The sequence below is a fragment of the Setaria italica genome, chromosome II (genome assembly GCF_000263155.2).
Source record: "Setaria italica strain Yugu1 chromosome II, Setaria_italica_v2.0, whole genome shotgun sequence".
Taxonomy (NCBI): Eukaryota; Viridiplantae; Streptophyta; class Magnoliopsida; order Poales; family Poaceae; genus Setaria; species Setaria italica.
Genome location: NC_028451.1, coordinates 33,813,294 through 33,836,989, shown reverse-complemented (window position 1 = coordinate 33,836,989; position 23,696 = coordinate 33,813,294). Strand labels below are relative to the sequence as shown.

Here is a 23,696-nt window from a genome sequence, read left to right as displayed (position 1 = left end):
GGCGCGGGATAAGGTTGCAGCTGTTGCGCGGCCGGGATCGGCGCGAGCGGCGGCCGGGTTGGGCAGCGAGCGGATTGAGGAGGCAGCTCGTGCGTGCGGGGATATGGAGCTGTCGACGGCGGTGGCGCTGGTGGTCGCCGTCGCGCTCATGGCGCTCGGCATGGCGGCGACCGGGTGGCTGCAGCGCGCGGAGGCGCGGCGGTTGGAGGTGCGCCGCCTCGCGTGGCAGGCGGCGGAGGAGGTCGAGATCGCCGAGAGGGAGGAGGCCTACTACTACGGCCAGTACGGTGGCGAGTTCGTGAGCGCGTCCGACGTTCCTGAGGCGCCCCCGCTGTGGGCGGCGCCAGAGGTGGACCCCTCGCCGAAGGAGGCGGTGGTGGAGGATGAAGTGGCGGTGGCGGCCTCCACTCCGCCGGGGAAGGGTGTCTGTGCGATGTGCGCCAGGCCAACGACGCTCCGGTGCAAGCGATGCAAGAGCGTCAAGTACTGGTCAGTGAGCTCCCCTCCCCTGCTCTCGTTTTTATCGTCCGATTCGTGCCGATTATGTTGCTGCATTGCGCGACGGGCGTGTGATTTTTTTCCAATAGGGAGCTGCGATGCCATGGATTTGGTACTTTGTAGGTGTTAGTACTTGGTACAGTGCCGATGGAGTTACAGTGTGAATTGTTTGTTTCCCCCCAATCATTTTTGGTCCCGAGCGTGTCAGGCTAGTGGCTTACCCCCGAGTGCTTATCGTTCCATCAGTTATTTGCTCAACAGGGATTGGTCGGGACCAGCATTGCCTCTGATACTTGTGTTACAGTTTCTTAACATATTGTTTCATCAGTTAATTTGGTTTCTAACTACCCTAGAACTGGCATTGCTTTTGAGCGTGGATGCTGCTTTCAGATAAAAATTACCCTAGAACTGGCATGCATTAGCAGATTTTTTGCTTGATTTGTTGATGTAGCGGTTCTCATATTTTTGGAAGTTAATGTATATTTATGGAATCAAGTTCAACAATTCTGAGTTATTATTTGAAAACTAGTTGCTAGGAAATTGAGATTGCCTTTTGTGTGATTCTCTGTTGCATTGATCTATACTTCAACACTATGGAGTTGCAGAGGATGTACCACAGGGAATTTGAGTTATGCCTAGATAGTTGCATGCCTCATTCATATTAGGCAAATAAAGTATGGAGAGACAATCTTCGATTATGCTGTTAGCTTTTGTTTGGCAAGACATCTGTGTGATTTGGAATTGGAGGGCCCTTTCCTTATATTCTAGCCAACCTCAACTCCCAATTTGTCCAATTATGAGCAATGAAGGACCTTGTTTTCCACTTTTATATCACCTTGCATGCTACTTTAGTTCTCCAACTGCCTGAAATGGAGATGCGAAGCAAATGCATGGGTCCCCAATCTCTTAAAAGTTGCATTTTATTTTTTTAATTTATTTTTCATTATGTGCGTCTTTATTCAAGAAAAGCTTAGGAGCATATCAAATGAGGCATTGATTTTCTCAGGTTACGTTTGTGCTACTATACTCTTGAGGAACAGAATTTCACCCATTGTGTGTTACTATAACTCTATAAGGTGAATCTTAGGTAATTTATGTTCGCAAGTTCCTAATAGCGATTAGTGCATGCACATATAATTCTCATCATTGAACTGTGTTGCTTGTACAAAATAACATTTCCATTGCAAGGTATGTGCTTCACTAGAAATGGAACCTCAAGGGTCTCTTTCAAAATTGTAACACTGAAGATGTACTGCAGATTAATGGCTTGATTTATTGATGTAGCAGATTACACATCTTGGGGTGTCATGCTAGACAGATGGTTTAATCATTGTACATTTATGTGCTTGACATCTTAGCCAATCTGTAAAATGAGGAATTCATATTGCAAAAGGCAGTTACTAGGAATTACCTTTTCTTCTATCTACGTAGCTTTGATCCGTGCTGCATTATGGGGTTGAATAGGATTTAGTATGGGCAATTTCGATATGCAGGTAGTTTCATGTCTGCTTCATATTAGAAAAATGAAAATAACCGAGATAATACCTAAGTATGCTGCCAGCTTTTGTTTGGCAATACATCTATGTGATGTGGAGGGTCCATTCCTTATACTTTAGCCAATGTCAACTACTCAGCTGGCAATATATCAAATGGTGAAGTTGGATCTGTAAGCTTTGTTTGGATCCCCTTTTGGCCTTTTCAATGGAAGACCTCATTTTTTCCACTTTATTACCTTTTCAATGAAATAGAGATGTGAAACAAATACATGGGCTACTAATGTCTTAAGAGTCGCGCTTTTATTTAGTTTTCATTGTATGCATCTTTAATCAAGAAAAATGTAGTTAGGAGCATATGCAATGAAGCATTAGTTTTATCAGGTATAAGTTGAATTTATGTGTTGCTATAAGGTGAAGACAATTACGTTCACAAATTCCTCGATTAGTGCATGCACAAATTATTCTCATCCTTGAGCTGTGTTGCTTTATATTAACAGCATTTCTTATGAAAGCTGTAGCCAAGTACATGGATTTGCAGATGACAATAGCTCTCCAGACCCAGTAGCTCCTGTTCCTGAAACCAACTCTCTGTGACTTAGTCTACAATGTCTTCCGTATCTAGCCATTAAGACTTCTATTTCACAAATCCCATGCATCCCTCTTGTATAATGTAGCATGCATTGTAGGGCATCGGTCCTAAGATCCTTTATTCAAGAGGTGTAACCCCTTATCATGTGTGGAATAAGACGGCTCTATTGTATGAATTGTTTTACTTAAATAACTTACTTCCTTCAGAGGCTGGGATTTCTTTCCATTTTTCTTAAATAAAAGTAACTTCCTTCTTGTTGGTTGCAGCACCTTCAAATGCCAGATAGATCACTGGAGAAAAGGACACAAAGATGAATGTCATCCACGAAATCTTGGTGCCAGACAAGATGGTGCACCAGAGAATGTGGTGACTAGAGTAGAGGTTAAGGATATGCCCCCTGATAAGCCATCTAATACAGCAGAGGTCCCTGCAGAATATTCTCAGTTTACTGGGAAGGCAGAATCTGTTGATTGCTCAAGGCTTACAACTTCAAGTAATGCCGCCAAAGTTCATGACACTGCTGTTTGTGAAAAAATTTATCTTACTACTCCTGACCAGCATATTGAGTTGGAGAGTGAACTGGAGCAATCCAACAAGCAAGCTCTTGGTGCAGATAACCATGAAAGTTCTAGAAATTCGCCATGCATGTCAGCTGTTGACAAAGTTTCTTCAGCTCACAGCAGTGCATATTGTTTGTCACATAACCCATCTAAAAGGGGAGATAACTCTCATGGTCTGTGTGCAAGGTCAGAGAGTTCAGGAGTAATGCCAAATAACCCATCAACAGAGAAGAAATATGCCAGACAACAAACAGCTATAAAAGTTGTGAGACATTATGCAACAGAATTGGTAAATAAAACTGGGTACCTCAATTAATCATCACTCCCTCCATTCCAAAATGTATGTCGTTTTAGTTGTCATAAGTCAAACTTCTATATACTTGGTCAAAGTTAGAGAAGGTTGACTTAGGACAAAACAAAAGCGGCCTACATTTTTGGGGGTTTACCATTTACCGCTATACAATCATATTGCCTGATGATTATCCTATTATCCTAACTTGTCTGTCAGGCACTTTTTCCATACAAACATTTCATCGAGCTCTACAACTTCGAGAAGTTGGAACTGCATCCTTTTGGTCTATGCAACCTTGGCAATAGGTATTTGATTAATGGTTCGGTTATTATTGCATACAGCATTACAGCAACCATGTGCTATATGGTGGTGAACATTCACGTGCTTCTATTAAGCATATCCTGCATGGTTTCATTTGGAGATTGTTAATATCTGTGCATAACTTCTGTAATGTTTCCTTAAATCATGCTGAGAAACTATTTAATTCGCTTCTTCCATTAAAGTATGAATGCTAGAATTTATGAACTATGTTTTCTCAAACATAATTAATGAACTATGTTGATGTGTTAATCCATGAGCCGGTCTATTTTATCACTGCTTCATACTGTCATACTTTTCCTATACTTAGTTCATTGATGTGCTTTAAGTATGGACTGAATATGCATTTTATTTTATATAGATTGGGATTAACATCAATACAGATGAGAATAAATAAATGATATAGTACTGCCGGCTCTAAAGTGCACTTAATGCCACTGTTTTCACTTTTCTAGGTTATGATTGATTCTCATTGCATTAGGAATTTAGCCGATTAGCATTTGTATAGCATAAGGTAATGAGATAGTTATTGAACCAGAACACATAAAAAACTGTGGAACATAGTCAACCTAGTGGTGTGTCGAATGCGCTAAATACATAGGATAGTAGACAGGCTAGGCTGTACAGGGTTCTCAACATTAGTCAGTAATACATGAGTTTCCTCGTAAACTGTATTGATATTTATATGGTTTTATGTATTTGATGTTATCTTAATGTAATTTTATTTGTAATAATGAATTCTTTACTATAGCATGGATAATTAGAGTGGAGAAGGTTTACATGATTGAGTATTAATTTTCTTTTGGAAAGGTTCCACATAATTAATTATACAATGATGTTTGTCTCCATTCTACTACTTGTGAATTCTCCAATGCTTGGCAAGCTGTATGGTGCACATTGGCTGCAGTATGAGTGTCATCCTATTGAATCCCAAATCCCTATGGGAGCTAGTAAATCACACTCTACAAATGCAACACCTCATGCACCAATACTAATCAAACTATCCACATAAAATGAGGGGGAAAAGGATTAGGTGTTCAAAATTGATGTGTCAACAATAATTAGTTTAAAGCAAGCATACATAATCACCTAGCTTAATTTTTATCATTGTATGTATGTCTACTTGTCTGTTTCCTTGTTTTGAATGACAAAATATTTATTACTTCAATGACGAGACACAAGAGACACAAGTCCACGCAGCTGCAATAGGCACACTTTATCTTGGTTCCCCCTTGTGTTGATTAAAATTTTGTTGTCCAACAAAAACTTACAAGCGGTGTTTCTTCTCATGAGATTATATACTGTTTGCATTATGTTTAACAAATTATATTGTTTTACCATGTCATATAATAAACATATTATAGTAACCAATGTATTGTTAAACATTTTAGGTCACTTTATTAATTGGAAGTAGTTTGTCGAATCTGAGTGTGGCACTTAGAACTGTTCTCTTTGTCTAACCTCCCTATCTTTGTTTCTTTTGCAGCTGCTATGCAAATGCTGTTCTTCAGTGTTTGGCATTTACCCGACCACTTACAGCGTATCTTTTGGAAGGATATCATTCACGAAATTGTAGTTTACACTCAACTTACATTTTCTTTGTTACATTCTGTATTTCTTCGGTCAATAATGTAGCACTTTTGTATTTTCTAGGTTCTAAAATGGAATGGTGCTTCATGTGTGAGTTGGAAAAGGTCATGACAGAGGGCAAGTGTGGAAAAGCTCCAGTATCGCCTACTGGAATACTATCTCATCTGAATGAGATTGGTACTAGCTTTGGCCAGGGTAGAGAAGAAGATGCTCATGAATTTCTAAGGTGAGATTTTTTCTTCACTTCTTAACTTTCGAGGTCATATAGTCAGCATCCATGTGCATTGAACTAGTGACGGCTGATCAGGTTATGCTCATTATATTGATGATGTTTTGCATAATGTTGATGATTGTATACCTGTTTCTTGAAAACTCATTGATTTGTTGATGTGCTCATGGAAAGTTTATGTTATTACTATGACTAGGCTACTGTTGGGTATTATTCCAACTATTTCTGATGTTTTCCTACTCAATATACTCATGTTACCTTTGAGCAGGAATACCACACACCTATTTATTGATTATCAATATTTTTGGCCATGCATTCATGCAAAACATATCATATCATTGTGACTGAGAATATTATCTAAGGCTATTTTCAAACTAGAGCTAATGTATTCCTTATCAGCATACTTTGTTGCCTTTGGAAAAGGAAAGTCTTCATCTGTTTTCTTCCCTATAATTTAGTCTCTGACTATCTACAACCTTGGGTAAATTATGAAGCACTGATAAATACCCCATGTCAAAGCTTGCACTTTCTGTTTTTTCTAACTTGCACATTGGCTGAATTAGTTAGTACACTAGTTCAGATGCTAAGAATTATCGCTGTTCTTTCAGAAATTTAGATGGACAGTTGAAAACTTAATTGAACACCATATGAAGCATGTTACCATTTACATGCCACAAAATCTAAAAGTCAAATGGACTCTTCTGTTCGTGTTTATAGGAATTGAACCATGGAACTATTTTGTTCTCTAGTCATAACAAAACTGTATCCTAGTTTGTTGGTAGTAAAAACTTGATCCAAAACACCATCCCTAATAATTGGTTTTGTTGAATGTGTCCTCTATAAATTTAGTCAAATCTTGCTACTAGGAATAGTGTTTTCATAAAGGAAAAGGTTCAAATTACTACCCTCAAGTATAGCCAAAGTCCAGATAACCCCCTAAAGTATTATTTGGTTCAATATAACCCCCTAAACTATGCTATTTAGTTCAATTTACCCCTTAATAGTTTGTCTTTTTTGTTTCTCCATACACAAGTTGAATTTCAATTTGAAATTTTGCAGGGTGATTGTGGACACCACAATGTATATCAAAAAATATATTATGAAATTTTCGTCATTGTTTTTATATAATTTTGTATCCCAAGAATTAATTTATTATTAAATATCATAACCTATCAAAATAATGATAAAAAAAATTTCTAACATGTGTTATGATGTCTGCTATCATCTCCAAAAATTTAATTTAAAACTCCACCTGTGCGTGGATAAATAAAAAAGACAAATTGTTTCAGACGATAAATTGAACCAAATGGTATGGTTTAGGTGCTAAATTGAACCAAGAAATAGTTTAAGGGGTTATCCGTACTTTGTCTATACTTGAGGGGAGTAATTTGGACTTTTTCCTTTCATAAAACTGTTCTGAGTGATAATTTTAACAGGTATGCAATTGATACTATGCAATCTGCTAGCGTGAAGGAAGCAAAGAAAAATGGTGTCCATAAGCTAGCTGAAGAATCAACTCTGGTGCAGTTAATATTTGGGGGCTATCTACAATCTAAGGTTTTCTTCATGTAGACCACTCAGCGTTTCCATGCCCTACAGACTTCTAGTGGCAGCATCGGATTTCACAAGAAAATGCATATTTATATTATCTTATAATCGTTTCCTTTTTTCCCCTAGATAATATGCACAAAGTGTCAGGTCAGTTCAGCACAGTCTGAACGTATTTTGGATTTAACTGTTGAAATAGATGGCGATATCAATACCCTTGAAGGTGCACTTCGTCGGTTTACATCATCAGAAGTTTTAGACGGTGATAATAGATACCATTGTAGCAGGTCGGTTCAGATTAACTTTTCACGTTATGGTTTATCTTATCTACATGCTGTGCACTTGCATTTTTATGATGTTGCTTGGATATATCACCTTGCATAGTCAAGGAAACTTGAGCTAAAATGCTGAATCAAGGACCTTAACTTAGCAACTGATCTTCAACTATAGTATTGTCGGTTTCTAAACTTGTAGCAACTTCACTTGTTGTAGGAGTTGAGTTTGGTGATCACTTGCATTACTTAGCATTGCCTATTTGTCTAATCCTTAGCCTAACAATACCTTAGTTGATCCTTCTTTTGCTTCTATGTACCTATCTTCTTGAACTTATGTATTCTCATCAGATGCATGTCATATGAGCGTGCCAAAAAGAAGTTGATGATATCAGAGGCACCAAATATTCTGACAATTGCGCTGAAAAGATATCAGGTACTATTAACTATCTTAGGCTATTTTCTTCACTCTTAGGTACCGTGTTCTATCAAGAATTTTTTTTGTCAATCTGGGTTGATATTTACTGTGTTAGGTTTGCAACAAAATTATATAGCATCATAGTGTTTACATTTAATGCAAATCCTTCTTCTTTGAACAGTCTGGTGTTTATGGCAAGATCAGCAAGGATGTCAAGTTCCCAGAGCACTTGAATTTGTCCCAATTCATGTGTGAAACAGATGATTATAGTCCTGTGTACAGCTTGTATGCTGTGGTTGTCCATCATGATGTTATGAATACTACCATCTCTGGTCATTATGTATGTTATGTGAAGGATCCTCAGGGAAAGTGGCACGAGATGGATGATAGCAAGGTAAATAATATGACTGAACCTGCTTAGTACAGTGTATTACATAGTGGAGGAATTTAAAATGATACCATGTTACAGCATCAATCATTTTTTTCCTTTAGTAATTTCCTTATCTGGCATTGGTTTTTGAATAATCAATGAAAGACTAGACCTTGTATTGGAATCTTGATAGATTATGTGCCACTTGAACTATTTTTCCCAGCTTATTAATAGCCTTTAATGTTGTCTGTAGGTGAAACCTGTTTCTCTCAAAAAGGTCCTGTCAAAATGTGCATACATGCTGCTTTATGCAAGGTAAATACTGTGTTGCTCTCACTTATGACAAACGTAGTTATGCTGCATATTGTCATATTGATTCTGTTGGTTATCCTAAACTATGTTGAGTTAACTCAATCAGGTGTTCACCGCGTGTCCCAGACTCTGTAAGAAAAGCAATGATTAATCAAGGTGCCTCACATGCTAAGAAACCCAAGAAGATGGCAGATTCAGAATCAACTCCTTTGGGAGGAGGCAATTATGTGAGCATGCACCAAGGTGGAAACTTGTGCAAGGATCGTGCAGTGCACCATCTCACATACACATCAGAAGCATCCGACGGCTGGTCGTACCCGATACCAGGCTTTAGTCGAAGCGACAGCTCCTCGCTGTTCAGCAACTCTGATGCAGGGTCAAGCAGCACTCTCAGCAGCGATAGCACTAACAGCACCAGGAACTTGGCCAGCATGGAGTATGATTACATATTTGGAGCCTCAGATCATATGCACCCAGTGAGCCCAGCGGTTATACCCGAGGAAGATGAGCTGAGCTACTTGCGGCAAAGGTCTAGCTTCAACCCTTGCTCCTCAGGCCATTACATGGATCAGGGAGGTGAGTTTGCGCAGCAGTACTATCACAGGCTTCAGGTTGGCGGAGGGGTTTTGGAAGAGGGTGGGGAGAAGCCATCCTTCTACACTGACCAAGGTAAACAGAACAGTAGTAGTAATCGTAATCGTAGTTTTAGTAGAAGCTGTAAGATAACAGAACAGCGTAGGTATACAGGTACAGGGGCGGCCTTTTTCTTGGAAGGTCGAGGATTGTCCAAGCATTTTACTGGCAGGGGGGGCCTGGGTTTGTAGAGAACTATTAATTATTTTTTCATTGTATATGATTATTCCATTGCAATTAAAAAAGGGGGGTGGTTCATAAAAGGATGTGTGTGTTGCTTCATGGGCTTAATGATTTGGTACCTGTGGCAAAGTACTCTAACCTGTTTAAGGTGGGCGGAATTCTTTTATTTTTTGCCAAAAAGTTAAGAAAAGGGGAGTAGTGTTTGACTTGTTCTGTGTCTTCACCAAATTTGATGATCCAACCTTGCGCAAAATGGGAGAAAGACAGATTCAGAGAGCTGTGCCAAAAATACTGTGGTGCACTTTTTGTCAGTATCGTCTTATTTCTCCGTCGTTTTGTAAACGGTTGGATCAAACAAATTTGGCAGGCTCTGAACATGTTGATCACCATCTGCCTCCTCTTTTCTTGAAATTTTGGGTGAAAAAAATCAGTATTTTGCACGGCTTTGCACGGTTCAAGGGATTTGCACTAGATGCCATGGATTAATCACCCCAAGGACTCATATTTCTCTGCTTCCGTCACGACCTTCAATTTAAGAATTCCGCATGTCTGGAAAGGAAAGAGGACCATCAATGTCAGCCCATCAGTGAAATACTTCACTGGTTTGGGCTGACCGTATCCGGCCTGCTCAACCGTAATGAAGCAGGCCAAAAAAAGTCTTGTGAGGAAGACCTTATTTTTTTCATTTCGATGCATCATGTCACTTCAAAACTCTAACAACCATCTTTCTTATTCTTTCTGTTCTTTTTAGGGTCTGTCTAGGCGTCAGGTGATTGAAAAATTACCTTATGTGTGTCACAGTAACTACAGCCAATCCGATCTTCATCCGACAGATCTATTGAGCCCATGCTCCCGACTTGTTGGCAAGTTATTGCTGGACCTCATGTATGCTAGCCCCATTTGCTGGCTGGACCGCATGTATGCTTCTGTGGACTTTTCTGGGCTGATCTGATTCACATTTCAGGCCGTGTCCTGGCTGGGCTGTTTGTGTCATTTATTTTAGCTGTTTTGAGTTATTTGTGGGCATGTTCAATGCTCGGGGCTGTTTGGTTGGTGTCCCCAAGCTGCCAGGCCAAAATCTGGCTGCAGCCAAACCAGGGCAATGGCTAAAATTTAGCTAAAGATGAGATGTTTGGATTATGGTCATGCCAAAATTCTTGTTTCTAAGTATAGGCCCCGCATGTTAATAATTTTCTTTTACAATAAGATAGAGTCGATATGGATCTTGATTTATATATTGAATTGCAAGGAGCTTAGGTAGTTCAAATGGTTTAAGAGATATGGTTGCTTTATTTCGTAGTTAAGCAGTATATGTATGGAAGCTCTGCCTGGTTTGTTTCTGAAAATATATGCATGGAAGCTTGCCCCATATAATGGTGCCACATCATTCGTACAAAGCATTAGCAGGCAACTAAATTGGAGCGGGGCAATCTGTGGCCAAAAACTCGCCGTTAGCTCTGTGAAGAAGCCTGGTCATGCCAAAGTTTCTGGGAGCGCCAAATTTTGACTTGGTCATTTAGAGTAAATTGTAAAGACCTAAACACACCCAAGTGACATTTGAGATTCTTCGTAGCACTTAGACTGCATGGGAGAGCCGCTCTCCCTTTGGCAAGGAAAGACTTCCCGTGGAGACCCCTGGACAATACGGCAAGCAAACCAAACCCCTCCGACTGTGCGGGCAAGGAGAGGCTTTATCTTCAGAACCAAATGCGTCCTAATTTTTTTCATCTTCCCGCTACTATGTGACTAAAATATCAGGATCTGATTCTACGTGGACTGAAATTGTGCCCACACGTTGCTACGGGTAACAAAACATTTATATTATAATATACATTGAATTTAACAGGATAATAATAATATGAAAATAAGTACACTATTTTAATTTTTGTTGCGGGGAAGTTAACTTCGACCATGAGCGACTTTTTTTTAAAAAAGGATTACCGTGAGCGACTTGACTCGTGATTCTGCCTAGATTTTACGTAGCCTCCTCTTCCAGGCCTGGGCGCTTGGCTAGCTGCCTACAAAACCTGGCCAAGAGATACCTGCGCCGATTTATGGTAAACCGTTGTGTGTGTGGCACACCCAGACCAGACCAGACCAGCCTGTTGAGGTCAGTCAGGGTCAACAAATGCAACTCGAAAGGCCGTGCACTGTGGTGCCAGTCTGCCTGTGACACTGCGACCCTCACTGTGTGCCAGCATGGGCCAGGTCGTGCATAAATGGCCAGGTCGCGCCACGGCCTCCTGGCGAAGCTAGGCTCCTCCAGTCTATACGGCGCGGGTAGGCCTGCGGCATGGGCGCAGACGCCGAGACGCGATAGGCCGGTGGGGGCACGGAAGAGGCCGATAATCTAATTAAATCCCACGGCGCTGGCGCGCTCTCTGCATTGCCGACCGCCCAGATCCCTGGCCGATATCGATCGCGTCCGTCGCCGGTGCCGAGCGCAGGGCCGGCCGGCATTCATGATTGAGGGCCGGACGGTTGCGCTCTGCATGTCAGCGCGTGTCTGTCCGTGCACGGCGGGCCGGCGGACACTGGCGACCCTGGCGATGATTGCATGCGCGTTCCCAGCCGGGGGCTCCGTCGTGGACTCGTCGTGGTGGCCGGCCGCCCGCGCGCGCCCCGGCCGTCATGATGCCCCGTGCTCCGTTGCTGCCTGCTGGGGCGCTCCGCGCTCGTCGTCGCCTTCGCCGTCGCGCGCGCGTGTATGAGGCCGCAGCGTACGGCGGCGCGGCATCATGAGCGAGGAGCCGTTGCTGCCGTACGGGTCGCGTGTTCATAACTGGAGACGCAAATGGACCATGGCTTGTCCGTCCCAGCGTCCCCCCTGCGGCCCTCCCGCCGTGAGGTATGAATGATGCTCTCGTGGTGACAATCCGAAATCCGGACGAAAGCTTTGCGTGACGCGGTTGGGGGAGGACAGGAGGAGCTTCTTCATCAGTTTTACCTGTGCCGAGGCAAATAATTAACGCGGATGCTACAGCTACAGGAGGACCAGCCGGTCAAAAAGATAACTGTTCATCTGCATAGGATCTGCCACCAGCATGTAAGTTGTTCACACATCTCGTGCTCCCTGCACCATGGTCCACGGACGACGTGTGGGACGGGGCGTCTCAGCCGCGCGCACGCACATGTCAAAATGTTGCGCCGCCAGAACAGCAATTACGCCTGCGTGATTACGGCCGCCGCGCACCGTACCGCGCCTCGGCCGCACAAGGCATGCTGCGTCGAACTTGAAGGCCGTGGGTTATTATCTGGAGCCGTGAACCACGTGGTCCGGCAAGGTACTCTCCCTCCCTCTCCAGATCTGCGGGCTTCGGTATCATACTATCATGTGATTTACTCGAATTGGCTACAGAAACATCGTAGGACTGCTTCGCTCTCCTGAGCTATAAGGGGTACATGGTGTACCTGCGCCAATGCAAGGTGGCCGAGGTGCCGCATGGACACGCATCCTCCAGCCCGAACCGCGAAACGGATCGCCGCCCCCTCCGTCCAGGTCCAGCGTCCGGCGATCCGGCCACACGCTTCGGCGAATCTCCGCGGCGGGTACGTATCTCTTCGGACAGCGGGCCCGGGTGCAACACCCGATGACCCGACGAAGCGCACGGCAGGTCGGCAGGGCAGTGGGAACAACGGCACGCGTCGAACGGGAGAAGACCATTCCGAAACGCGCGCACGGCCTCGTTCCGTCGCTCGTCGCTCGCACCCCCGCTCCCGTGCCGCTTTGCCGTGGGGATTGGAAGGTTGACGCCGTCGGGCCGAGGCTGCCAGGCGCCCACTGGGCGGTGCGGTGGGTCTCCCACGCCTGCAGTTCGCTTCGCCGACCTGTGAGGCTGTGACCGGGCGGCGAAGCAGGCCCCGTGCGCACCGGCCGGCACGTCGGCGCCAGCGCACGCTGCATGCAATCCGCCAAGAATTTATGGTGGGCTTCTGCTAATCTTACACTGGCCAGTTGATCAGATGTTTATGGTAGTTTTGAATAAAAATCTGAGGGGTGTTTGATCCTGGAGTTTAAAGTTTAGTCCATGTCACATCAAATATTTGTAGGTTAATTAGAAGGATTAAATATGAGTTAATTATAAAACTAATTACATAGATGGAGACTAAATGGCGAGACGAATCTATTAAGCCTAATTAATCTATCACTAGCAAATGGTTACTGTAGCAGCATATTGCAAATCATGGATTAATTAGGCTTAATAGATTCGTCTCGCCGTTTAGCCTCCATCTGTATAATGGGTTTTGTAAACAGTCTATATTTAATACTTCTAATTAGTATCTAAATATTCGATGTGACATGGACTAAAGTTTAGTCCGGAGATCCAAACACCCCCTTAGAGTGAAGTGTATGGCTGGTCCTTAAATCTGTCTCGTTGTGTCACTTAGGTCTTGTACTATCAAAATGCATATCTATATTCTTAAATTTGGGCTCAGGTATCATTTAGGTCCATATACTCTCAACACAGATCTAGCCCTAAACTTAGCTTTGGGTGTCATCTAGGTCCATATACTTTTAGAACCATTGTCATCTCAATTAAACTGCTAAAAGCTTAAGTTTACATAGATATAATTTATTATAGTCAAATAAAGTGAATTTCAGCTCAACGTGTGTGTGGAGAATATTGATTTGCTGAACCCAGAAAGATTAATGATCTTTTACTTTGAAGGTAATATCTTAACTTGCTACGTGCGCATTGCACGCATACTATGTTATTCTTGGAAGATTGTTCAAATTTAAATAACTCCTTGCACTTACTAAACTAAATTCAGGGTCAGGAGCTTATAAGATTATAAGATAGATTATTGATCGAATATTGGGAGAAATTGATGAGGCAATAAAACAAGTCTGGAAATATGCCAATGAAGGTAATGGCTTGCTTGAAAGCATAAAATTTTGATCTTATCATATTCTATTAGGGGGACGATACTGCATTTCAAGAGTTTGGGGACCTATATGACATCCAAAATCAAGTTTAGGTGGTAAGATCTGCATTTTGAGGGTACAGAGACCTAAATGACACCCGAGCCTAAAGTTTAGGGAGCCAGATATGCATTTTAAGACTACGGGGACTTAAATGACACAGCGAGATAAGTTTAAGGACCGGCCATGCACTTTACTCAAAATCTTATCAGTAAATGATAAATATTTTGAAAAGGTATGTGTCAAATTCTAAAAAAGATTGGAAGAAAGTAGATCAAAATTAAAGATTTTTTAAATTTTGTTTAGAAAGGAAAAAAACTAAGCAAAACTCTTGAACGAGCAAAACAAAAAAATGAAAAAAAACTAAAAATCCACATCAATTTGGACAATAGGTTAGAGTATTAACGCTAGTGGCATGGCAGTGTGGAGATGAGTAAAAACAATTAGAAGTGGATTGGAAACAATTGGCAGTGCAGGACCTATGAATAACGTGAAACTCAAATTTGTGAATGGAAATTAGATTGGGAAATTTGGTCGGAGATGACTCTAGAACCGCATTTTACATATGCATTCATACTACAGTAACATATGGGCTGAAATGTAAAGGTGGTAAGGTTACCAGATCTATCCATCCGAGTTTGAGTTCTCGACTGAGAAAGGATGCTTGCTTTTTTTTTGGATTTTTTCTAAGATTTAACTAGCGCTATTCTTTCAATGGTAGGCCGTCGAGCGAGTAGTGACTTCATCAATCTTGAGATCAGTCTTTCGAAGTGGCTCACTGTCGTTATTCTTTCAGTGGTAGGTGACGTGCCCATCGCAATAGATCTATCAGCTCAGTCTTTTGGAGTCACTCATAGGGGTAGTAGGGTTCAAAACAATTGGACTAACTTTTCGTCAATTTCATGATCTACCAACTCAGTCTTTTATAGTTGCTCGTAGAGGTATGGTTATGTGCGTGTATTCATAAGGCTCCATATAGTGCAAGAGTTCCAACCATTTATTTGAGTGATTTTTTTTATCTTGGAATGCCTGAGTATTTTTTTGCCGATTTTTCTCAACTAACCATGTAGTTTCTTAGTCTAATTGAGATATTTTAAAGATTTATTTATCAAGTGGTCATCGATGATTTTGTTGGTTTGGGTTTCTTATTATCAATTTGTTTGTACCCGGTAGATTATCGAAATTAGTCTATGTACATTCGATTAATTGGCTAAAAACTATACGAAAGAACAACAATCCTTAGAGCATTTTTTTTATGGAACAAGAGGGGTAGGCCCCATACTGGTTATATATTAAAAAGAAATAAGAGTTTTTACAACATAACGAAAACAAAAATAAGGAAAAGGAAAAAATTACAACACAAACTGAAACCATGAGCTTATCGTCGGATGATATTTTGCCTTTGCCCTGTATATGACTCTAGAGAATTCCTCTCTGAAAATTCCTTTACATCTTTGAATTGTGGCTACTTGATTTTCAAAAAAATTAAGTAGTTTCTTATTGTCCATATACTCCAGGACATGATGACTATCACCTCCATGAAGAAGGGTTGAGCTAATTGAAGTTTAAAGGATTCCAGAGTTTGATATCCAATCATATTATCATCAACTTGCATGCCAATCAAATTCCAACAGTGTTTGGAGAAGGGGCAGTATAGAAAAATATGCAAGACCAATTCCTCTATATTATTCTGACACAATACACATGTGTAGCAGGGTAGCTGCATTAATTTTCTCTTAAGCAACTCCCTTGTATTTAGCATGTCTTTCAGAAGAAGTCAGAAAAAGACTTTGTGCTTTACTTGACAACTGCATTTCCATAGCCATTGATATGCTTGGTGGATTTGCATACGACCCTTCATTATTCTGTATGCCTTGCTTGGAATATATGTGCCATTTCCCCATATGTATGTCCAATTATCTTCTGAATTGGCATTATACATTTGATGAACTGAGTTCTGTAATCTGTTGTACTGACTGTAAGCTTCAGTAGAAAGGGAAAGATGAAAGAGAGAATGGAAGGTCGGTACAGATGTTGCCTTATGTAGGGTGATGCCTTTATTCTTTGCAAATGAATGGAGCTCTGGAAAATTAAGCTTAGGAACTGTGCCACACCATAGATCACCCCACAGTGAAATTGATTTACCATTCCCAGGCTTAGGGATTGCTATTCCTTTGTACTGATCTAATAGCTTTATTGATGTCTCTCCACCAAAAAGATCATTTCTTGTTTATCCTTGGCAACTGACCATTGTAATAGTAATTGTTCCATATTAAGTGAACCCAAGGCAGACCTTCATGGTTTAGGAACTTGTGTAAATTTTTTAGTAACAAAGCTTCATTTTGCACTTTAAGATCAATTACTCACAATCCTCCTTCTTCCTTTGGTAGACAGACCATTGGCCACGCAGCTTTTGGAGGTTTCTTGGCATTTAGATATGATTTTCTCCAGAGAAGATATTTTCTGTATTTGTCATGTTGTTGCAACACTGTTTTGTGAAGTTTTATGGAACACATTAGGAAAGTTGGGAAGGAGGATATAATAGAATTCACCAAGGTTAGCTTTTCTTCCTGATCAAGCAAATTAGATGTAATAAGGAGTCTACTCTCACACTTTTTGACTAAAGGCATGAACTCTTTTACTGAAGTTTGGTATTTCCCAATAGAATCCCTAGGTATGTGAATGGCAAAGATCCAATGGCACAGCCTAGAATGTTTGCTAGAGATGTCATTGTTTCTCCTGGAGTATTAATTGGAACTATCATTGATTTATTGAAGTTGACTTTCAAACCTGATGAAATTGCAAAATTTCCTAGAATCTCTTTAAGCAAGTGCAGTTGGGATTCATTGCTTTCCATCACAATAAGTGCGTCATCAGCATATTGAATTACTAGGAAGTCATTACCAGCTCCCATAGGGAGGGGTAGAGAAAGCAAACCATCATTATTTGTCCGATTCAGTAGAGTTTGTAGGAAGTCAGCAGCAAGGACAAAGAGGAGAGGTGATAGGGGATCTCCCTATCCAACTCCTCTTCTACAGCGAAATATTTTCCTAGGTTCTCCATTTAGCAGTATTGAGGATGTCCCTGAGTTAAAGATCATATTCATCCATGATATCCATTTGTGGCCAAATCCCTTGTGCCTCATTATATCTAGCCTGAAGTTATGTTCCACTTTAACAAAAGCCTTCTCAAAGTCCAGTTTAAGAATTAAGAGCTCCTTTCTTGATTGATGGCATAGATGGAGATATTCAAAAGACCAAGCTAAGAAGTCTTGTATGGTTCTTGATTTAATGAAGCCATATTGGTTTGTATGGATGAGGTCCCTTATTTTCAATTGCAGCCTATTTGCAAGGAGCTTTGTGATAAGTTTGATAGTGCAGTTCGACAAGGATATTGGTCTGAAATTTGAGACAGAGGAAGGATTATTTTCTTGGGAATCAGAGTTACATATGATCCATTTATGCTCTAAATGCACAATTCTCCATGATAAAAACTATCAATTAGATTATAGAAGTCTTGACAAATAATGGGCTAGCATTTCTTCAAAAAGTCTGTATTGAAACCATCTGGACCTGGGGATTTATCAGAAGGGATTTCTTTGATCACATTGCCAATCTCTTCTTTATTGAATGGTTCTTCTAGAGATGAAAGGTCTAAATGTCTTTGAAGGAGGTCATTCAATTGAAAATTGATGTGTGAGAATTCAGATTTACCAAGCCTGTCCTTATATGCTTCCCATAAAAGTTCTACCTTTTTATTATGATCAGTGTGCTGATTTCCATTTGCATTTACTAGAGATGTAATTGCATTCTTTCTAAACTTGATTGTTGCATTTGCATGAAAGAACTTAGTGCTGCCATCACCAAATTTGATTCTTTTAATTAATCCCCTTTGTTTCCAATATATTTCTGCTGATTCAAAAGTGAGATTAACTTGTTATTCGGCAACTCTCTGAAATTCCATTCATGGACAGCAAAACCAAAAGATCTCTATGTTCCTTTAGGATGTCAAAGAATTCAATGAGAGGCTTTAATTTTGCAATTGATTCTGACAAGCTAGATATTGTAGCCCTCCAAGCTTTAAGAACTCTCCTTAGATTTTTTGAATTTTGCTGTTAGAATTTTTGCTACATCTGTTTCATAAACTAGGATATTCTAGCCATGTTGGACAACTGCCAGAAATTGGTCATGTTCCATCCAATCATTCTCAAAATCAAAAATTCTAGCTTTGGGGATTTCTGTGTTGATGGTTACAATACAAGGGACATGGTCAAGAGTTTCCATAGTTAGAGAATGGGGCAAAGTTGCTAGGTAGCTGTTTGTCCATGAAACTGATGTGAAGAACCAATCTAACCTTTCAAGGAGTGGAGATTCTTGTTTGTTTGACCAAGTAAATTGTCCACCTTTTAATGGAATTTCCACCAATCCAAGAGCACTTATGGCCTCATTAAACATTAAAATATTATTCACATTTGCTCCTGGCTTATTTTGTCTTCTAATTTTCGTATCAAATTGAAATCACCCACAATAAGCCAGTCAACATCATCTAGCATGGCAATCTGTTTGAACCAATCTATGAAGAGAGCTCGACCTTCATCGGTGCATGGTGTATATACATTTGGTGAGAATCCATGATTCACCAGAGTGAAGAGAAGTGAAGAGCACTGCTTGGGCATATTCATTTTCAAAATCTAGTTCTCCATCAAATTTTGCCCCATTCTAGATTATAATAGAATCCCCTAAAGCCCCACACGATGGCAGAAAAGCAAGCTTATTCAAGTAATGAGGACAAAACTTAAGTGAGCTTGCTTAGTCTCTTGCAAACACACAATGTCACAAGATGCTTCACAAATTTTATTTCTAATGGAGTTCCATTTCTTATCAGAGTTACTTACTCTCACATTTCATGAGAGAACCTTCCAGGATCGATAATGTCTGATATTATTCATCGGTGAGGTTAATAGATAAGCATGCCAACATACATAATATGTAGCACATCCACATAATGATTGATGATAAAAAGGTTTGCAACTGCTGATTAAGAGCAACCAATAATCCCATTGCCTTAAGAGGTTCAAAGAAAGATAAAAGTCAAAAGTCCTAGGAAAGTTTCACAGGTAAGACAACCTACAACTGTAATACAAAAGGCAAGCATTTCTGAACCATTAAAGAGAATAACAAAAGATGAAACTGTGGCCATCACTTCATAAAAGCTTTGGTCTTGGCACTTGGTTGCCTTTAGCTCGACTCATCACCCTGTCTGGGCTTCTTAGTCTTGCTGGCATTTGTCCCTTCACTGGATGTGGTAGAGTCATTGGCCTATGGCTTAGAACTTTTCTTAACAGCCTTCTTGGATGTTTTCTTCTTTGCATTGAGAGCTTCATCTGAGATCTCATCAGCATTCATTTGGCAGAAAGTAGCACCCAGGCTTTTGATGAGTGATGGAGATACAGTTGGTGATCTATCTGCAGAACAAGCAAGGCAATTTTTCCCTGCACAAGTTTGTTTCTTGAAATCTCTGGCCAGACCTTTGAGCCTTTCACTCCTTCTAACTTTGTCATCATCCACTATTATAACATTAGTGGCAGGGGTTTTCTTTCTTTTCCTTGGAGATGCTTCTTGTGGAGATGTGACCGTTTCTTGTTCTGGGTTGTCACATGTTATCTGAATAGGGGGGTTCTCTACTGGGAGACCGAATTGAATTCTATCTGAATTATGCAAAGTAGATGAAACACATTCCTAGACCTTGGATGCCAGAAACTTTTGGTCCATTCAAAATGTGTTGGTGACAAGAGGAGAGAGGTGAAGAAATCAGCCCATTCAAGAGGGATGCTTGCTTTGGGCAGGCTTCGCATCTGGTTGTCAAAGTGTTTGGCCCAGATTCTAAAAGTGTTTGCTGTTGGCTTTCTCTGAAAAAAAGCATTGTAACCAAGATCAACTGAGAAGCTATCTTGCAGCCTCACCATACCAATCTATATGTTGTCAGCTTGGTTGTTCTCTTGATTTTCTTCCTGGAAGTTGTTTGGCCATAAATCCTCTTCCATAATTTCTTTAGGGAGAAAAGGTCCAAACTGTTGCTGAATGGGCAGACCCAGAATAAGATTCAGATCCACAGCTGGATTTTCCTCATTAATGTTCATATTGACTGAACTGGCTGAACCTGACAAAGAACCAGAATCAGAAAAGTTAACAGCATCTTGGTGAGGCATCTGGAGAGCATTGGCCAATTGAACACCTGGGTCACCCAAATTATTAAAAGCATCAAGGTTTGCAATTTCTTCGTCATTCAACTCAAGTAAAGGAATAAAACCTTCTTCTACTTCTTGGACCACTTCAACCATATTGTCATCCTGATCAGGCGCAAGGTTCAGATCTAGCATATCATTTTGGGCTTCAAGATTGTTAGCTACATTCCAATCTGACCAGATGTCATGAATAGGATTAGGCTGAGGCTAAACTTCTTCCTATTGCCAATGATTTGGGGGACCGTGACCAGGCTGGCCATATCCAAAGAAATCATACATGGTGGATTATTATCATTCATAGGGTGATCATCAGGCTTGGGATCTTCATTAGCTGGCAAACCACCAAGCATAGTATGCTGCAGAATTTCACATTGGATTGTCTAGGATTTCATCTCCATCTGTGAAAATAATAAATTCTAACACATCGGATAGATCCACTACACGCACCTTTAAAATCAGATGATATTTGTGCTTGTTCCCAGGAGATTAAACGAGCAAAATAGCCTATTGCCTCATCAATATCTTACTGCTCCCAGTTATCGAGATTAAAGCCAAGCAACATAAGCCAACATTCCTGATCAAACTCAACCGATTTTCAGTTTATACTAACGTTGTGCTTCTTTAAGCCAACATTCCTGACTAAACTCAACCGAATTTCAGTTTCTACTAATGTTGTGCTTCTTCACCGTGATAGAGCCACCAGCAAAATGGTGTGGACTAGTAATGATCAATCTATCCCGATCGTAGGCATACAAACCAAAGCTTGTCCCAGATGGCTAGGTTGAATGTCTCTAATCTCTATTCTCATGTCATCAACAAACAACTCTCGTAAAATAGCCTCATCGCGTGGAACTGTACCTCAAACCCGGATATTGGGTCAATGGTGACGATGGCCCAATCTTCATGCATTGGAGGCCTTCGAGGCACCACAGCACGCACCATCCTTTCACGATTCGGGACCCATTGCGGGTTGATGCCACAGGATCCGCCCTTACTCCATCGTTAGAGCATTCGAAGTAAGCACTTGAAAAGTACTCTGCTAGATGCTGGTGGTAGTAGTACGAGCAGCATGAAAAAAAGGAGCGCAGCCATGAAAAGACAAGAGGATTAAAAGGATCACCTCGCTGTCGCTCTCACCAGCAGCGGGCACCGCCTAGGCGCCTACCCGCCCTTGAGGCTTCAGGTTCAGGCTCATCCTGTCCTGTTCCTGCTACTGTGCTCTCTTCTGATCTTCTCTCCCATCGCTTTCTTATCCCGCCCCTTCCAAAGTCCAGAGACCTCTATCGTCGTCGCCGAAGCATCACTTGCGGCTGCCATCGCCCGTGCTCTTGACAACTCTTTCTCTCTCTCGCTGTCGCAGCCGCATCTTTCCAGCTTGTACTACCTGATTGCTAGGTGGTGTCTCTCTTTCTCGCGACCAAGTTCATGTCGCTCGGCAAGAGGGACATGAGCCAGGAGCGCCTGTACCAAGATCGCAAGGACGTGGTGCCCACCCACTTCACTACGCCGCCGCCGCCGCAGCCGCAGCCATCCCACCAGCACCACCATGGCGGCCGTGGTGAGCAGCAGCAGCAGCAGCTGGAGTGCTTCTCGGATGAGGTGGACAGCCGCGGGAGCGCCGAGCTGAAGGCGGAGCCGGCGAGTAGTGGGGCACTGGTGGTGTCCGGTGGCGGCGACGGGGCGAGCATCGAGGTGTCCAAGAAGCGGAGGGGCCGCCCCCCGGGGTCCAAGAACAAGCCGAAGCCGCCGCTGGTGATCACGAGGGAGGCGGAGCCGGCCGCCGCCATGCGCCCCCACGTGATCGAGATCCCCTGCGGCCGCGACGTGGCCGACGCGCTCGCGCGCTTCGCCACGCGGCGGAACCTCGGGATCTGCGTGCTAGCGGGCACGGGCGCCGTCGCCAACGTCTCCCTCCGCCACCCGGCGCCCGGCGGGGGCGTCCCGGGCGGCGCCGCGGCCGCCATCGTCTTCCACGGGCAGTACGAGATCCTGTCCATCTCCGCCACGTTCCTGCCCCCCGCCATGTCCGCCGTGGCGCCGCAGGCCGCCGCCGCCGCCGCGTGCCTCTCCATCTCGCTGGCGGGGCCGCACGGCCAGATCGTCGGCGGCGCCGTGGCGGGCCCGCTCTACGCCGCGTCCACCGTCGTCGTCGTCGCCGCCGCCTTCACCAACCCCACCTTCCACCGCCTCCCCGCGGACGACGACGCGGCGGTGTCCGTCTCCGTCTCGCTCTCCGCCGGCAGCGGGGACCCGGCGGACGAGCACCGCGGCGGCGGCCATCAGCAGCAGCACCACCACCAGCACCCCGCGGAGCAGCCGCCGCAAGAGCATCGCCCTCACGTCGTCCGACGCCAGCCCGCGCCGCACCTCGCCGCTGCCGCCTCGCAAGCGCAGCCGGTGGATCCGTGCGGCCCTCCGGCCGTTCCCATCTTCGCCTGCCACCCGCAGCCGCAGGACGTGATGTGGCCGCCGCCGGCTCGCGCGCCGCACCCGCCTCCGCCGCCGTACTGATGTGCGCACGCCCTGCCCGGTGATCAATCATTGGTACGCGTCTACCACCGCATTCGCATCGTGTAAGCAGGTTAATGACGTGACAATGCGCGCCCCAGCGCCCGATCTACATTCACCTTAGCTCCTCCTAGGGTTTAACACTCTTTTTCCTCGTCTCGCGATGAGAATCGTTGATCTGCATTGCATGGATGCCTCATCCTAGCAATGCAAGTAGTGTACTTTGTTCTTGTTGCTATCTTTTTTGTGATGTTTATAAACTCTAACCAAATCTGGGATGGCGGGATTAAATTTTCGATTAGTTACAGATTATGCGACTGCTGCCACTATTTTATGGTTCATTCATTCATTTGTGCAAAGATTAGCGCTTACAGTCAGCCAAGGAATAGTACTCATGTGCACAGCAGTCTTCTCCATAGTTGCTGGCCTAACCTTTATAGCCATTCAGACCACCTGCATAGCTAGCTATATCCGGTCAGCTAGGTGCGTGAACCCATTCTCTGGAGGCACAGGCACTGATTGGTGCTTCTCTTCCGTATGGGCCTTCGCCTTCCTTCTGCAATGCCGGCAAAACATGCACTGTGACAAATTATCTAGGTACTGTCGGAACCCGTGGAAATCCCAAAAAAAACCTTTAGATCCATGTATGTCATTGCTAGCGATGCTGATTCGGCCGTGCTCTTTGCTAAGGTCACAAATTTCAAAATCACGA

The 23,696-nt window shown here is 42.9% G+C and overlaps 2 protein-coding genes across 2 annotated transcripts; both read left to right on the top strand.

Moving 5' to 3' along the window:
- The first annotated feature begins 6 nt into the window (after nucleotides 1–6).
- On the top strand, nucleotides 7–9,388 carry LOC101780061 (ubiquitin carboxyl-terminal hydrolase 17). The gene is made up of 11 exons (XM_004957005.3): nucleotides 7–489; nucleotides 2,850–3,432; nucleotides 3,652–3,740; nucleotides 5,240–5,325; nucleotides 5,407–5,569; nucleotides 7,009–7,129; nucleotides 7,250–7,407; nucleotides 7,744–7,828; nucleotides 7,992–8,204; nucleotides 8,434–8,495; nucleotides 8,599–9,388. Exons 1-11 carry the CDS (start codon nucleotides 104–106, stop codon nucleotides 9,314–9,316), a joined length of 2,664 nt encoding a protein of 887 aa, XP_004957062.1. The 5' UTR covers nucleotides 7–103; the 3' UTR covers nucleotides 9,317–9,388.
- Nucleotides 9,389–21,592: 12,204 nt separating this feature from the next.
- On the top strand, nucleotides 21,593–23,296 carry LOC101779660 (AT-hook motif nuclear-localized protein 28-like). Its single transcript, XM_004957003.3, has one exon. The coding sequence runs from the start codon at nucleotides 21,902–21,904 to the stop codon at nucleotides 22,985–22,987; it is 1,086 nt and encodes a 361-aa protein (XP_004957060.1). The 5' UTR covers nucleotides 21,593–21,901; the 3' UTR covers nucleotides 22,988–23,296.
- The last annotated feature ends 400 nt before the right edge of the window (nucleotides 23,297–23,696 follow it).

What these genes read in the sequence shown, in the direction of transcription:
- LOC101780061 (XM_004957005.3), top strand. Translation starts at nt 104, where the DNA reads ATGGAGCTGTCGACGGCGGTGGCGCTGGTGGTCGCCGTCGCGCTCATG. An exon ending in GACATTATGCAACAGAATTG is followed by an intron (nt 3,433 to 3,651) that starts GTAAATAAAACT and finishes CTTGTCTGTCAG; the next exon opens with GCACTTTTTCCATACAAACA. An exon ending in CTATGCAACCTTGGCAATAG is followed by an intron (nt 3,741 to 5,239) that starts GTATTTGATTAA and finishes TTTCTTTTGCAG; the next exon opens with CTGCTATGCAAATGCTGTTC.
- LOC101779660 (XM_004957003.3), top strand. Translation starts at nt 21,902, where the DNA reads ATGTCGCTCGGCAAGAGGGACATGAGCCAGGAGCGCCTGTACCAAGAT.